This window comes from Hyperolius riggenbachi, chromosome 6 (genome assembly GCF_040937935.1).
Source record: "Hyperolius riggenbachi isolate aHypRig1 chromosome 6, aHypRig1.pri, whole genome shotgun sequence".
Taxonomy (NCBI): domain Eukaryota; kingdom Metazoa; phylum Chordata; class Amphibia; order Anura; family Hyperoliidae; genus Hyperolius; species Hyperolius riggenbachi.
The window spans coordinates 173,283,787-173,300,595 of NC_090651.1; the positions used below are offsets into that span (position 1 = coordinate 173,283,787).

General features: G+C 45.2%; 1 protein-coding gene across 3 annotated transcripts in view; it reads left to right on the forward strand.

Annotated features, from left to right (window-relative positions):
* SEPTIN3 (septin 3) overlaps positions 1 to 16,809 on the forward strand; it is a 298,561-nt gene that overhangs the window by 257,294 nt on the left and 24,458 nt on the right. For all 3 annotated transcript variants that reach the window (XM_068240225.1, XM_068240226.1, XM_068240227.1), the window contains one exon: positions 13,335 to 13,386. In XM_068240225.1, coding sequence (XP_068096326.1) covers positions 13,335 to 13,386 — 52 coding nt within the window. The remainder of the gene's footprint in view (positions 1 to 13,334; positions 13,387 to 16,809) is intronic.

Below are 16,809 nucleotides of genomic sequence, written 5' to 3' on the forward strand. Positions count from 1 at the left end.
GGGTCTGCCTCTACCTCTTCCTCTACCTGGTTTGTCCATTTTGTCCATCTCGGGCGGAAGCTAGGTATATGCAGTGAGGTGAATTCACTGAACACAAAACGTAGCTATATGCAGTGAGGTGAATTCACTGAACACAAAAGGTAGCTATATGCAGTGAGGTGAATTCACTGAACACAAAAGGTAGCTATATGCAGTGAGGTGAATTCACTGAACACAAAAGGTAGATATATGCAGTCAGCTGAGTTCACTCAACCCAAAGGTAGCTATATATGCAGTGAGGTGAGTTCACTCAACTTAAAAGGTAGTTATGTGCAGCGAGGTGGGTTCACTCAACACAAACGTAGGTGTATGCAGTGATGAGGTGGGTTAACTAAACACAACAGGTACTAGTAGTAGGTAAATGCAGTACTGGGTAGGTAGTACAATGTGCACACCAGGCCGCCTCTGAATGGCCTCTGCTCAGAGATGCGCTGAGCCCCCCCAGAAACTACAAACGCACCTTGAACCCAAGGTAGGATTTAGTTAGTGTTAGGTCCCCTTCCAAGGAGGAAAGACTTCTTCGACAGTGGGAGGGACGAGTACTTAACAAGTTGCATGCAAGCTGTTACAGGAAACTAACATCCTCCAAGTGGTAGACAGGTCATGTGTATGCTCAGTGTGTATTTTATCCCATAAGTGGGGCTTGCACTCTTTTGCAGGTAAGCATTCATCTGTTTTTAAGTAGCGCTGTTCATTTCTTTGCTATGTTATAATTTATTTCTGGTCAGCTGCTCCCACTTAACAGTTTTGCTTTTGGTGTATATGCAGAGCCTTTGTTTGGGTTCAAGGTGCGTTTGTAGTTTCTGGGGGGGCTCAGCGCATCTTTGAGCAGAGGCCATTCAGAGGCGGCCTGGTGATGCGCTGATCCCAATTTTTTTGCGCAATTTTCCCCAATTTTTTTGCGCAATTTTCAATTTTACTTGGTAGCGCGCCCAGGCTGTGCATATGCATGGGTAGGATTTAGTTAGTGTTAGGTCCCCTCCCAAGGAGGAAAGACTTCTTCGACAGTGGGAGGGACGAGTACTTAACAAGTTGCATGCAAGCTGTTACAGGAAACTAACATCCTCCAAGTGGTAGACAGGTCATGTGTATGCTCAGTGTGTATTTTATCCCATAAGTGGGGCTTGCACTCTTTTGCAAGTAAGCATTCATCTGTTTTTAAGTAGCGCTGTTCATTTCTTTGCTAAGTACAATGTGCAGCTCCCTGTCACACACACAGGTGTCACTGAATGTGCTGCTGAATGCTGGTGGGCTGCTGGCAGTGGTACACACACATTATGAATTAGCAATGCTGTCTAAGCAACACAAGTGTATCACACACACAGGTAGTAGTCACTGAATGTGCTGCTGCTGCTGGCAGTGGGACACACAGTATGAATTAGCAATGCTGTCTAAACACCACACGTGTCAGTTTCAAACACAGAAAAAAAATATTGATCACACCAGGATGAGCTCTGAAAAGAGCTTTTCTGGGGCGCTATTATAGCAATAAGATTCAGCTAAGCAAGCTAAGAAGGCAAGAGCCTGACTATTCTGTCCCTATGAGAACAAGTCTGCAGCAGCTGTCCCTATTCTGTCTCTAGCAGGCACACGAGTGAGGCTAATGGCCGCCGGAGCCTGCCTTATATAAGGGGGGGTGGGGCTCCAGGGCTTAGCGTAGCCTGATTGGCTACAATGCGCCTGCTGACTGTGATGCAGAGGGTCAAAGTTGACCCTCATAGAGCATTATGGGGCAAATCGAACTTCCGGGAAAGTTCACCTTCGCCGGCGAAGGCGAGCCACCCGATGTTCGCCTGGAACCGTTCACCGGCGAACCGTTAGGCCCACCTCTATTCTCTGAGTAGGAACTAGGGAAGTGGCTGTACATAAGGTACTTTCACAACCTCCCCACTTGTTGATCCATAGTGTGTCCATGCAAATGATCATTTCCCTGGAAAATCTGAAAATGTATCTTTTTGTAGCCTCAGTTGTAAAGGAGTTTTCCTTTCTGATAAGGCTTGAGCCATTACTTTAAAATCTCCTGTTAGTTTGGTCTGCATTGATAAACAGACTCACTCCCATGCCATACCTTTATCATGTTTGATCATCTTCTGAAGAATTATTTGTTTGTGTCTCTGAGTGTACCCCTGAACTTTAAAGGTGTTGTGTATTAGCTGTTCTAACATGATGTTGGGTACCCACATTCTTTTACCTGTGAATGTGGCTGGATATGTATTCTTACTAATTGTTCCAAAAAGCTCATACCTTTGGCAGTCTAGCTCTCAAGTTTGAATAGTTGTTCAATGCGTACTTTATATTCCCTGATGCAAAATGTGATATCATTACCTGTTTCCTGCCTGGACAGAAAGCAACTTTTTTCCAACTATACCTCTTCAGTACAGAAGCATATCCAAGCTCTGAAGTTCTAATACAAAGTACCCTTGAACAACACATTCCACCTTTTGAATGTAACCATTGTAGTGATATGCACCTTTTTATGTCATTTCTGATTTATCAGGTTGCTCTGGGACTGTGAGATTCAAGAGCAGCTCCAGCCTTCTCTTGGAGTCAGACCTCCAGCACACCCTGTCATCTATGCCTTTTACATACAATGTGCCTCGAAATTGGTTTTCTTCCAAGTCAAACAATCTCTTTTTCCTTCTTTGTTCAGTCCAGACAGAGAAGTGGAAAGGATCAGGAGCTTTCTTACGCCTAACAAAAAATATATTTGACCACATGTACCCACCATGTTCTACTCTATACCTTGCTCAAAGTATTTAGCAGAAAATGGAACTCAGGTCACCCAGGTTTTAACCATTACTGCTGCTTGGACATGAGCTTCACTTCCACCGCAGCAGCTGCTACAGCCACAGGGATGCAATAGTCACATCCCTGCACTTCACTGGCCGCCCTTTGTGATTGTTTGGGCGGAAGCCCGTGATCACGATGGTCACTACAACAGGGGGGATTGGTGGCAGGAGACAAAAGTCCCCTGAGCCATTCTGTTCTTGTCCGTCGAAAATTCTCAATTGGTGCCGCCATGCTGCCTCCCACTCACAGATTTCCTCTGCCGATCGTTAGTTTAATGAATCGGAACACTGTTCCCATTCATTCTTCACCCTGCAGGCCACCGTGATGGCAGGCATCAATGGATGCCTGCGTCACTTCCCTAGTTACAATGTAACAACTCATTACTTCCTATAGCGTACTTATTGTATGTGAATAGGAAGTACTGCGCGAGGACATCTTGTGGCCAATTGTAAAATTACACCTACATACAAAAGGAAATACATTTTTTTAATATGGATGTTGAGGATATATTATTAATAAATTATGGGTTGCTGATTAGTGATGTGTGAGGAAACGCGGAAAAGCCGCCGCTAGTACTCAAAGTAAGGCGGCTGATTCCGCGTTCAACATGGCAGCTAGCGCGCAGTCGGAGCGCGGAGAAACCGCCGCATGCCCAGACAACAGGGCGGCGGATTCCGCGTCCGACGCGGCAGGTAGCACGCATAGGCCTACTCTTGTCAGTAATGCTGAATGCGGAGAAAACGCTGCACGCACGGACAGCGGTGCGGCGGATTCCGTATTCAACACAGCAGGAACATTGCAACACATGTCTGGTGTGGCTGGGACTGATAGTCCACACTGGTTCAGGAGGACGCGCGCGCGCGCAGAGAGGCAGGGCCTTTATGACAGTCAGAAGGGAGTCAGCTGACCAAGCCGGTCAGCTGACAATTTCAGCAACTTCCATTGGTCCAGCACTTAGGGGAGGCGCTAGAGAGCGCTGGTGTATATATACTGGGTGCTGGTCATTTCTCTGGTGTCTGGCGTTGCGATCACTACGTGGTAGCACTCAGACCTTGTCAGTATCTGTGTTTATTAGACAGTTTCGTAGGTGTTGATGATCACGGAGCTCACACCTTAGCCTAGGAATTGTATTATTATCTGTGTTATTATCTAGACCAGTTTCCAAGGTGTTGATGGCCAAGGAACTCACACCTTAGTCTAGGAATTCTGTACCATCTGTATCATTATTATTGTCTAGTCTAGTTCCAGGAGTGTTGAGAATCTAGGAGCTCACACTCAAGCCTAGGCATTGTTGATTATCTGTTATGACCTTCTGCTTTCCTGACCATTCTTCTGATCTCTGATTCTGTACCTTAGTCATTCTGATACTCTGTTGCCAAACTCTGCTGGTCTTAGGATTCTGTCCCTGTATACTGTCTCTGTACTTTATCTGTCCGTGTGTTAACGACCTGGCCTGTCCGACCTCAAGAACTCTCTCTCCTGTTAAGAGATAGTTCGCAGATCTGTCAGTGACACTTCCTCATTGGTGTCACTCACGTTCTGTCCTTCCCACTCTCAGCCTAGCTCTGCCCCTTGGGGAGCTTCAGACCTGTGGAAGGAACCTGATCTCAAGCAATATCTCCCACTGTTTGACAGCCTTCTCTCGGGTGCTCTCCTCAAAGTATTACTGTTGCACCAAACACTCTTATCACTCAGGTGTCCAGAGGTTAGAGAAATATCTGATTATCGTTGATACTGCAGATCATCAATAATCGGGTATATATCTGTATTCTCGGTGATACTGCAGATCACCGGTAATCAGACCCTCTCTGTGTTACACCGATCGTTACAGAACGCCAGACCTAAAGATGCAAATGGACGCACACACTGACCGTCTGGGCGCACTTACCACTTCGGTGGACTCCATCAATCAAGTGCTGGGTAACCACAAAACTATGATTGACGCTTTGTCCGGTTCTTTACGTACCCTCCAGACGGCAGTGGGCGAGGTGCGATCTCCTCCTAGCACAGACATACGTATGCCTGTACCTGAAAAATTTTCTGGTCACAGATCTGACTTCCGAAATTTTAGGAGTAGAGTGTTGTCATATTTTGAGTTGAGATCTAGATCTTCAGGAACCATGACCCAAAGGGTCACGTTTATTAAGACTTTGTTATCGGGCGACTCCCAGACCTGGGCATACAGTTTACCCGCTGGAGATTTAGCCTTAACCTCCGTAGACAAATTTTTTAAGGCTATGGCAGTAATTTACGATGATCCAGACATTGCCTCGACTTCTGAGCGGAAGCTCAAGTTGTTGCGTTAAGGCAAGAGTCCAGTCGAGGAGTATGCTGCCGAATTTAGGAGGTGGTCAGTTTCAGCCAGGTGGGACACCTATGCTCTTTTAGACTGTTTCTTATCAGGATTATCAGATGAGGTCTCCGATCTTATGTTAAGTTGATCACAGATTACGTTATCAAAAGCAGACCCGGGGTAGAAACAATGTTAAAATGATGTCCTACGCTGCGCCTCCGGTGACTCCACCTCCTCCAGTTTCACCTCCTCCAGAGCCAATGCAGATTGGTCGGTCAAAACTGTCCCAAGTGGAGCAGAGACGCAGGATTTCTAAGCAGTTGTGTCTTTATTGTGCAGAGGGGGGTCATAGAGTACGAAATTGCTCTAAGAAGTCGGGAAACGAGACTGCCTAGGAGTAGTTGGGGGTAATACCCTAGGCGTACAGCTCTTACCCCTAGAGGATAAGCGATTACTTCTCCCTTGTATGATTACATGGGAAGATAAATCTGAAGTCTCTGAGGCCTTCATTGATTCAGGCTCAGCGGCTAATTTTATGGACTACGAATCTGCAATGAAATTAGGTGTTCCGCTCACTCCGGTAAAAGCACCCCTTCAGGTTACGGCAGTGGATGATTCACCCCTACAGCATAACCATCCGCTGTCCCAGACACCAGAGGTGGAAGTCACTATAGGGGTGCTGCATAGAGAGAAGTTGCAGTTTTTTTGTATTGCGCATGACAACCTCCACAATCATCTTTGGTATGCCGTGGTTACACCTTCACTTCCCTCAGATAAATTTAGCTACCGGTCAGCTAACGAGCTGGTCAGCCCACTGTTTTCGTCATTGCTTAGTGAAGGTGACCTTAGGCCAGACCAGGATTCATTTGGAGGGTGTTCCGGAACAATATGTTGAGTTTTCGGACGTATTTTGTCCCAAGGCTGCCGATAAACTACCTCCACATCGCCCTTTCGATTACCCGATTGATCTCCGATTAGGTTGTATGCCCCCTAGAGGCCATCTCTACAATTTGTCTGGGCCAGAAAAGGTGGCCATGCAAGAATACATCCGTGAGAACTTGGCTAAGGGATTTATTCGTCCGTCCCGGTCACCTGCCGGAGCAGGTTTCTTTTTTTGTAAAAAAAAAGACGGAGGCCTTCGGCCATGCATTGATTACTGGGGACTGAATAAAATCACAGTTAAAAATCGCTATCCATTACCTTTGATAGACGATTTATTCACTCAGGTCACCAATGCCAAGATTTTCTCGAAATTGGATTTGCGGGGTGCATACAATCTGGTGCGGATCAGAGAGGGCGATGAATGGAAGACGGCCTTTAACACACCTGACGGGCATTACGAGTACCTGGTGATGCCCTTCGGGTTGTGTAACGCCCCGGCCGTCTTCCAAGAACTCATTAATGAAGTTTTCAGAGAGGTGTTGGGTAAATTTGTCCTAATTTGTCCTGGACGATATACTGATTTTCTCAGACAACCTCTCTGAGCACAGGGCTCATGTCAAATTCATGCTGCACAAGCTTAGACAAAACAGGCTTTATGCTAAATTGGAGAAATGCATTTTCGAGGTGACATCTGTCGCTTTTCTGGGATACATAATTTCCACATCTGGCTTTTCTATGGATCCTGCCAAAGTCTCTGCTGTCCTGGAATGGCCCCAACCAGTAGGACTCAAATCTCTTCAGAGATTTTTAGGGTTTGCGAATTACTATAGAAGGTTCATAAAGGGGTACTCCACAGTCATAGCACCCCTCACCAGTCTCACAAAGAAAGGGGCAGACACCAACCACTGGTCCTCCGAAGCTCTGTCCGCTTTCACCACTTTGAAAGAATTGTTTTGCTCTGCACCCATATTGAGACACGCAGACACCTCTTGTCCATTCATTGTAGAGGTTGACGCCTCAGAAGTTGGGGTAGGGGCTGTGCTGTCTCAACGCTCTGGGCTGCAGGGAAAATTACACCCGTGTGCCTATTTCTCTCGGAGGTTTTCACCAGCAGAGAAAACTACGATATAGGTAACAGGGAGCTTCTAGCCTTTAAGTTGGCCTTTGAAGAATGGCGTCATTGGCTAGAAGGAGCAGAACATACTATTACAGTTTACACTGATCACAAAAATTTGGAATACATTGAGGGGGCTAAGAGATTGAGTCCCCGTCAGGCTCGGTGGTCACTGTTTTTCTCGAGATTTAGATTTGTAATTACGTACACTCCGGGTAGTAAAAACATTAAGGCGGATGCTTTGTCCAGATGTTTTGAGCCGGAGACAGCACAGCCCTCAGAACCAGAAACCATTGTTCCACAGAGAGTGGTGCTGGGAGCCACAGAGACTTGGAGAGACTGGACGGAGACTTTGGGTCCCTTTCAGCAGGATATCCCTGAGAGAAAACCTGAAGGGGTTATGTTTGTGCCACTACAATTTCGTCTCCAGATTTTGCAGATGTTCCACTCGCACAAAAATGCCGGGCACCCAGGGGCCTCCAGAACGCAAGACTTGGTTGCTAGATGCGCTTGGTGGCCTTCTCTGGCAACGGACTGCAAGGAGTATGTTAGAGAGTGTGCAGTGTGTGCAAAAAGCAAGCCCTCCCGTCTGGCACCTGTGGGAACGTTGCAGCCTTTGCCCACCCCGAGTGAACCATGGACCCATTTGTCCATGGATTTTGTAGGCGAGCTTCCTAAGTCTGAAGGCATGTCGGTCATTTGGGTGGTAGTCGACCGTTTCAGTAAAATGGCCCATTTTGTGCCCTTGAAAGGACTCCCCTCGGCCCAGGAGTTGGCCGATCTTTTCATCATCCACGTTTTCCGACTTCATGGCATTCCGGAAAACATAGTGTCAGATCGGGGAGTCCAATTTGTTTCTAGATTTTGGAGGGCATTTTGCCATCAAATGGGCATGGAACTGTCATTTTCGTCGGGCTACCACCCACAGACCAATGGTCAGATGGAAAGGGTTAATCAATCATTGGAACAGTTCTTGAGGTGTTATGTTGCAGAAGCACAAAGTGATTGGGTCAAGTTCTTGCCGTACGCAGAATTTGCACACAATAATTTGAAAAGCTCTTCCTCTGGGTTCTCTCCGTTTCAGGTGGTAACTGGAAAGTTGCCCAAGTTTTCCCCATTGCCAGTAGCCTCTACTCCGTTTCCAGCTCTGGAGGCTTGGCAAAAGTCGTTCAAAGCCATTTGGGGAATCGTGAAAAGTAATTTGGAAAAGGCTTTTCAAAGTCAGAAAGGTCAAGCTGACAAGAAACGATCCTTAGAGTGGAAGTTCCGACCAGAAGACCTGGTCTGGGTGTCCACACGTCATTTAACCCTGAAACAACCCTCGTCCAAGCTAGGTCCCAGATTTGTGGGCCCTTTTTCTGTGACCAGGAAGATCAACAATGTTACTTATGCCATTGATCTTCCTGCCAGCATGCGTGGTGTAAGATATTTTCATGTGTCCCTGCTTAAGCCAGCAGTCCATGTGGGTGCCACTCCTCCTCCTCCTGTGATGGTAGACGACCAACCTGAGTATGAAGTAGAAAAGATTTTAGACTCACGGGTAGTGCAGAACTCACTACAGTATCTAGTGCACTGGAAGGGGTATGGTTTGGAGGAGAGAACATGGGTACCTGAGTGTCGCATACATGCGGACAAATTAAGAAGGGAATTCCACACTCGATATCCTGAGAAACCGGGTAGGAATTGTCCGGAGTCCACTCCTCAGGGGGGGGGGGGGGGGGTACTGTGAGGAAACGCGGAAAAGCCGCCGCTAGTACTCAAAGTAAGGCGGCTGATTCCGCGTTCAACATGGCAGCTAGCGCGCAGTCGGAGCGCGGAGAAATCGCCGCATGCCCAGACAACAGGGCGGCGGATTCCGCGGCCGACGCAGCAGGTAGCACGCATAGGCCTACTCTTGTCAGTAATGCTGAATGCGGAGAAAACGCCGCACGCACGGACAGCGGTGCGGCGGATTCCGCATTCAACACAGCAGGAACATTGCAACACATGTCTGGTGTGGCTGGGACTGATAGTCCACACTGGTTCAGGAGGACGCGCGCACACGTGCCGAGAGGCCGGGCCTTTATGACAGTCAGAAGGGAGTCAGCTGACCAATCCGGTCAGCTGACAATTTCAGCAACTTCCATTGGTCCAGCACTTAGGGGAGGCGCTAGAGAGCGCTGGTGTATATATACTGGGTGCTGGTCATTTCTCTGGTGTCTGGCGTTGCGATCACTACATGGTAGCACTCAGACCTTGTCAGTATCTGTATTTATTAGACAGTTTCGTAGGTGTTGATGATCACGGAGCTCACACCTTAGCCTAGGAATTGTATTATTATCTGTGTTATTATCTAGACCAGTTTCCAAGGTGTTGATGGCCAAGGAACTCACACCTTAGTCTAGGAATTCTGTACCATCTGTATCATTATTATTGTCTAGTCTAGTTCCAGGAGTGTTGAGAATCTAGGAGCTCACACTCAAGCCTAGGCATTGTTGATTATCTGTTATGACCTTCTGCTTTCCTGACCATTCTTCCGATCTCTGATTCTGTACCTTAGTCATTCTGATACTCTGTTGCCAAACTCTGCTGGTCTTAGGATTCTGTCCCTGTATACTGTCTCTGTACTTTATCTGTCCGTGTGTTAACGACCTGGCCTGTCCGACCTCGAGAACTCTCTCTCCTGTTAAGAGATAGTTTGCAGATCTGTCAGTGACACTTCCTCATTGGTGTCACTCACGTTCTGTCCTTCCCACTCTCAGCCTAGCTCTGCCCCTTGGGGAGCTTCAGACCTGTGGAAGGAACCTGATCTCAAGCAATATCTCCCACTGTTTGACAGCCTTCTCTCGGGTTCTCTCCTCAAAGTATTACTGTTGCACCAAACACTCAGGTGTCCAGAGGTTAGAGAAATATCTGATTATCGTTGATACTGCAGATCATCAATAATCGGGTATATATCTGTATTCTCGGTGATACTGCAGATCACTGGTAATCAGACCCTCTCTGTGTTACACCGATCGTTACATGATGGTTGTAAAACTGAAAAAATGCACCTTTATTTCTAAATAAAATATTGTTACCATACATTGTACTAGGGATATAATTTAAACGTTGCAATAACTGGGACAATTGGGCAAAAAAATGGTGGCTTTTATCCACAGTATCACGTTTTATTTTAAAACTATAATGGCCAAAAAATATGCTAATGATTTTTTTCAATTTTTTTCTCATTTTTCCTGTTAAATTACATTTAGAATAAAATAATTATTAGCATAATGTACCACCCAAAGAAAGCGTAATTGGTGGCGGAAAAAAAACAGGTATAGATCATTTTGTTGTGATAAGTAGTGATAAAGTTATTGAGGAATGAATGGGAGAAGTGCTAAAATGTGAAAATTCCTCTGATCCATAAGGTGAAAACAGGGTGATGAAATGGTTAATAAACCCCTCATCGTCAGTGAATGTGAACCTTTGAGCTTTACTATATACATCAGACCTTTCCCATCCACTCAGGGGTGCATGAGTTACAATTACAAAAGCCATTTCCATCATAAACAGAAATAACCAATGGACTTTGGTCCTATGTAATATGTACCACTCAATACACGTGATGTCATGAAATCCATCATTACCTGAACCACATCTCCATGTTGGAAGTCTATTTTGAAACATGCATATTCACTGTTTCTCATTTTCCCCACATTGTCCTTGATAATGTACCTCCGTAGATCTAGGGTTTCAGCACCAGTTGTAAAAAATTGTCTCATCTACGGAAAGTTCTGACAGCTGTTAGGTTAGCAGAGGCACAGGCCTTCAGACGCTCGGGGCATATTGGAAGTTTTATTGGCATCAGCAATACAAGGATTCTGTGTTTATCTTTGTAGCATAATCATCATAATGAATTAGCAGAACATGCAAACTGTGTCATAAAAACGAAAAAAACAAACAAAACAAAACAACAAACAAACATGTCTATGGCTGTGTATACCGGTGCCATAATGTCTATTTTATCATTTTTTATAAAAAATATCACTACAGGCCAGTATAACGATTGGTGTCAGCAACACAGATTTTTCTGATTATTGGTGATCTGCAGTATCACCAATAATACAGATGCTATACCTGATTATGTGGTGATCTGCAGAATCACCAATAATACTAGTATAGCTAGACACAGGACACCCAATGTGGTAATGTGTTTGGTGCAACAGTAAGTGGAGAAGTTATCTCCCGAGGAGCGGGAGATACAGACACTACTGTAGCCAAGGATTCCCTGAGAAGCAGGGAATCAGACTGTACTGCAGCAGGGACCACTGATAGGAGATATGTGGTGAAGATTGGTCTGCAGCTAGAGATTCCTGGATGAGCAAGGAATCAGACTATACTGCAGCCAAGGATTCCCTGTAATTTCTCCAAGATGATCCGGCACAGCTCTTTTAATCAGAAAATTATTTTATTGGATCATAAAAGTACAAACATTAAAGCTGCATAGTGGCTACGGTCCACCGTTTCGGACCATCACAGTCCTTGTTCACGCCACACAGCCTGCGCTGTGCTGTGTGGCGTGAACAAGGACTGTGATGGTCCGAAACGGTGGACCGTAGCCACTGTGCAGCTTTAATGTTTGTACTTTTATGATCCAATAAAATAATTTTCTGATTAAAAGAGCTGTGCCGGATCATCTTGGAGAAATTGTATGCTATACCCTGTGGGTACAGGGGTGGATCCGCTGCACGCCCATTCCCCGACATCGCTAGTGTGCGGTCTCACACATCTTTGTGGTTAAGGATTCCCTGTAGGCTGGGAATCAGACTGTACTGCAGCCAGTGGACCTAAAGAGGTAGAGATCCACTGGCTATGCTGCCTGATGGCCTCCAGAGGGGCTGGTGACCATAGGATAGTAATAGCAGCAAGTGATCACCTGAAGGGTAGGTGTCACAGAAGTACAGTAAGGCTGCTCACCCAAGAGCTAGGTGACAGCCAGAAAGGTCAGACAAGCCAGGTCGGCAACACACGGACAGACAAGGTACAAAAGCGGAAGACTGATTCGGTATCCAGGTACAGGCAGGGTTGGCAACAGATAATCAGATGGGCAGAAGTACCGAATCAGAGTACAGGAGAGTAGCCAAGAAAGCCAAAGGTCTTAACAGGTAACAAATGATATGTCACAGTCCTAGACTAAGGTGTGAGGTCCTTGGTCTCAACACCCCGAAACTAGTCTAACACATAAACAGTAGAAAGCAATAGTACTTTAAACTATCAAAGAATCTGACTCAGTGTGAATTCCGAGCTCCGGCTGGTTCTAACACACTGTGGGATCTGACTCTGGTCTGAGCGCTCACACGTAACTGTTCGCAACAGCAGACAACTTGCAAGTGACAGTCAAGTCCTATATATACTAAAAGCGCTCCACAGCGCCACCCCAGTCACTCAGCCAATCCAGAGCATAGCTGGAGTCAGCTGATCGGCATGATCAGCTGACTCCCCTTCTAGCAGCATAAAGGTCTCCATCTGTGTGAACTAAAAGGACCAGGCAAAGCAACACCACGCTGCTGCGCGGCAGCAGCTGCTGGCTGAGACGCGGAGATAGCCGCCATGCCGCTTGCCCATGCGGCGGTATCTCCGCTATTCATTACAGCCAGCAAGCATTCTTGCCAATACATACCTGATTTTAACATAACTTGCATTACAATCCAGTATTGTAAATCTAGTGCCTTTACCAAATCTTCATCTGTATTTGATACATCACTGACCCAAATGACTGGAGACCCTGGAGCCAGCATATTTGAACTTTTATTGAAGATTCCCATTGTTCCAAACTATTGAACTTATGAGAAAAGCAAGTACCATTTTTTAATTATCATATCGAAACCTAATCATATACTTTAAAGTATAATTCATCCATCACAACTCTGAACATGAACAGCTTTCTGATTACAAACTAGACCTGAATTATTATTTGTAATCCTCTGGCTTAGCAGGGCCTAGCAAGCACAATTGCCAAGTGAGATAAAATAACTTCCTTCACAGCAACAGTGCTGCAGTGACATGCAGAGACCCAGAGTAATAGACCAATAGGAATATGATTTGAATCACTGTGGGAAAAAAAAGATCAGTATGCAAAATATGATAAATATAAATAGTTTCATATTGTAACTTTTACATAATTTGTAAGCTATTTGTTTTCATGAACCAGAAACTGAGTGTTTTGATGCAGTTTTTTTTATTGATTTACAGTGGAAAACCTAGCCCACTGCGAGTTCTCTCTGCTACGGGACTTCGTAATTAGGTGAGTTCTCTTGACACACACACACACACACACACACACACACACACACACACACACACACACACACACACACACACACACACACACACACACACACACCTCTTTCTTGCATTTGAGTTTCTGACTAACCTATCTATGTAAACATCGGCTAAACTATTTCACATAGAAAAGTACTACATCTTTGAAAGGAAGGTAGCCAATGAAATAATTTGCCCATTAATACGGTAATCCTTGACCTTATGAAACACACCAAAATGTGACACCATTGATAAGTGACACCCATAGTGTCCTAAGGGGTGGCATGCACAGAATGTGACATGGATAAACAGAAGGGATTCATAGCTTGGAAACCAAAGTAACAAGCACATGGCTACATTGTGGATTGAGAAAAAGACACAAAACAGTGTGCAGTGTCCAGAATGGAAGCAATCACAGGGGCCTTTGGAAATTGCTTGCATGAGAGCATAGCGTTACAAAAGAAAATTCTACAGTGAAATAGTTGTCAGGCCTAGAAACATTCTGATACTGTGGGTTGTATGTAAACCTATTTGTTGATGAATTTGGTGAAAAGTGACGTATTAAAGTTTACTCTAAATTTAAAGTCACTTAAAATTTAAAATTTCAACATTTGACCTAGGAAATTTTTTTTGTAAATTAACTCTATCTGTACCGTGCAGCTCCAGCCCCTTAAGGACCAGAGCCTTCTTAGCTTCAAAAGGTTTGTTAAGAAACTAAATGACCATTAGTACATTACCATTTTATGGCCATTATAACCATTTTATGACCATTAGTACACCCCCATCAAGATTACGGTATGCAAGACAGTCTATACAAAGAATCTAAGGATTTTTAGATTCAACAGAAACATATAATAACAAACAAGACACTTAAAAGGAAAAAAGGCAGTTTGCGCCTATTATGGGGAGTTCATTCGTATGAGTTAAGTCATCTAGTTAAGAGAAGTAGACCATATATCTTAGATCCTGTGCATCAGTGTAGTTCAGTCATGGTTATCTGAAAGTGTTCCATGCGGGTAAAGGTAGGTAATCGGTAACCGATTCCTATCGCCCCAACTCTTTACTCACCAAAGATGTCAAGATGTAACCCAAGATGTCAAAATTCTGGCCAAGATATTAGCTGATAGGCTAAGCCAAGTCATCTTAACTTTAATTAATAAGGACCAGACTGGCTTTGTGCCTGGCAAAAAAACCTATCAATATTAGAAGATTATTTTCAAACATTCAAGCATCACACTCCAACGTAGGCCAACGTGTTATTGTGTCTCTGGACGGGGCTAAAGCATTTGATGCGGTAGAGTGGCCCTTTTTAATAGCTACATTAGCTAGATTTGGATTTGGCAACAATTTCATCAAATGGGTTCAAATACTTTATACAAAACCAATGGCAAAAGTGTGCACAAACTCTTCCCTTTCATCTCCCTTCTCAATTAACCGGGGTACTAGACAGGGGTGTCCACTCTCCCCGTTACTCTATTCTCTCTCAGCTGAACCTTAGCATGCAAAATTAGATCTGATCCTCAAATCACAGGCCTTTGTGTTGGTGGTATTGAGGAGAAGATCAGTCAATACGCTGATGATACTATACTATATCTAGCTGACCCACACACTTCCCTTGCTAAAGCCTTTGACCTTATTAGTGAGATGGGCCTTTATTCGGTTCTCTCTGTGAACTGGGAAAAATCGACTATATTTTGGGACTAGACAACCCTGAGGTCACTACAACCATATTACCCTGCCCTCTGCAAATTGTGACCAAATTTAAATACTTAAGTGTTTTTGTAACAGCCAACCCCGCACAGTACTATACAAACAATGTCCTCCCGTTACTATCTTTGGTCCAAACCAAAATCTCCTCTAAACTAAATTACCCCTATCGGTGGTTGGTCAGGTTAACCCTAGAGATGTAGCGAACGGTTCGCCGGCGAACCGTTCCAGGCGAACTTTGGGGGTTTGCGTTCGCCTGCACCAGGTGAACTTTTGCGGAAGTTCGATTCGCCCCATAGACTTTAATGGCCGCCGACTTTAACGGTTAATAGCAAAGTCCCCTTACATAGTACAAACACCAAAATTGTTGGGAATGTTAAGTGGAATAGTGGGAACAAGAGGAATTTTTTTTTTCAAAAAGACCTTATACTTTTTGAGAAAATCAATTTTAAAGTTTTAAAAGTAAAATGAGCCGATTCATAAAAAAAGAACCGATTCATTAAAAAGAACCGGATGATTCAAGAACTGTTAGTATAGCAGAGAATGCGTCCTGAGCAGGACGTGAAGCTGCCGGCTCACTGCTGTCTCTCCCCACCTGCCTGCACCTGTCACCCTCACCTAGCCTAGGACCCAGCGCACCCATGGGTGCCAGGCTAGGTGAGAGTGACAGGTAAGAGACAGCAGGAGCCGGAAGCTATGCGTCCAAAAGGAGGCATTCTCTGCTATGTGGGAGGCGTCGGAGATCTTCAATCAACTTAATTGAAGATCGCAACATAAGAGGATACAGTTCGTTGGATCGTTTACCATGGATATTGGCATGGGAAAACTTTTTTAAAGGTACAGGTAAGTATTTATGGTTAATTTAGAATAATAAAATACTTTTCTCGTGGTTGTGTTTTTATTTCATTTAACCCTTTGTGGAAATGGGTAAAGGGTACTTTGTACCCCTATACTCATTTCTCCTGGGAGGGGGGTGGGCATCTGGGGTCCCCTTCTTAAAGGGGACTCCCAGATGCCACCATGAACCCCCCCAGGTAGTCATCGCCCCCACCTCCTCCTGGGGCACCGGAGGTGGGGAAGAGCCCCTTGTCCATGGATTGGACAAGGGCTCCGGGGGGGGGAGGGGAAGGCTTGGCTGCCCCTCCCCCCCGGAGCCTCCCATACCATGGACCATGCGGGGTGGTATAGCTCAGGGTGCGAAGCCCCATTCGGCCGGGGCTCCGCATTCTGGCTATCCCAGCCTGCATGGGGGACAAGGGGTTACAGAGGCTCGGGAGGGGGGACCCTACGTCTTTTTTTTTCATTTATTTCCCACAGTCAGCACATAAAAATAATAAAAAATATATATATATATATATACATATAAATATTTATATACATATATATATATATATATATATATATATATATATATATACACACATATATATATTTTTTTATTTTTTTAAGGACTTACGAGGCCACAAGTATGAAAAAAGTTAAATACCATTTCATAATCCAGATCCATGGAGGACGCCATCTGCGCCCCCCGTTCATTCCGCCATGGCACCCGCAGTAATACCGGCCCCGGTCGGGTCCCGACCCCTCCAAACGGGTCGGGTTCTCATTCCCCCCTCAATATGGCCGCCACAGATTGCAGCGGCTGCGCAGTCTGCAAAGATGCGATTGCGGCTGCGCAGCTCTAGGTCCTCCTCCCGAT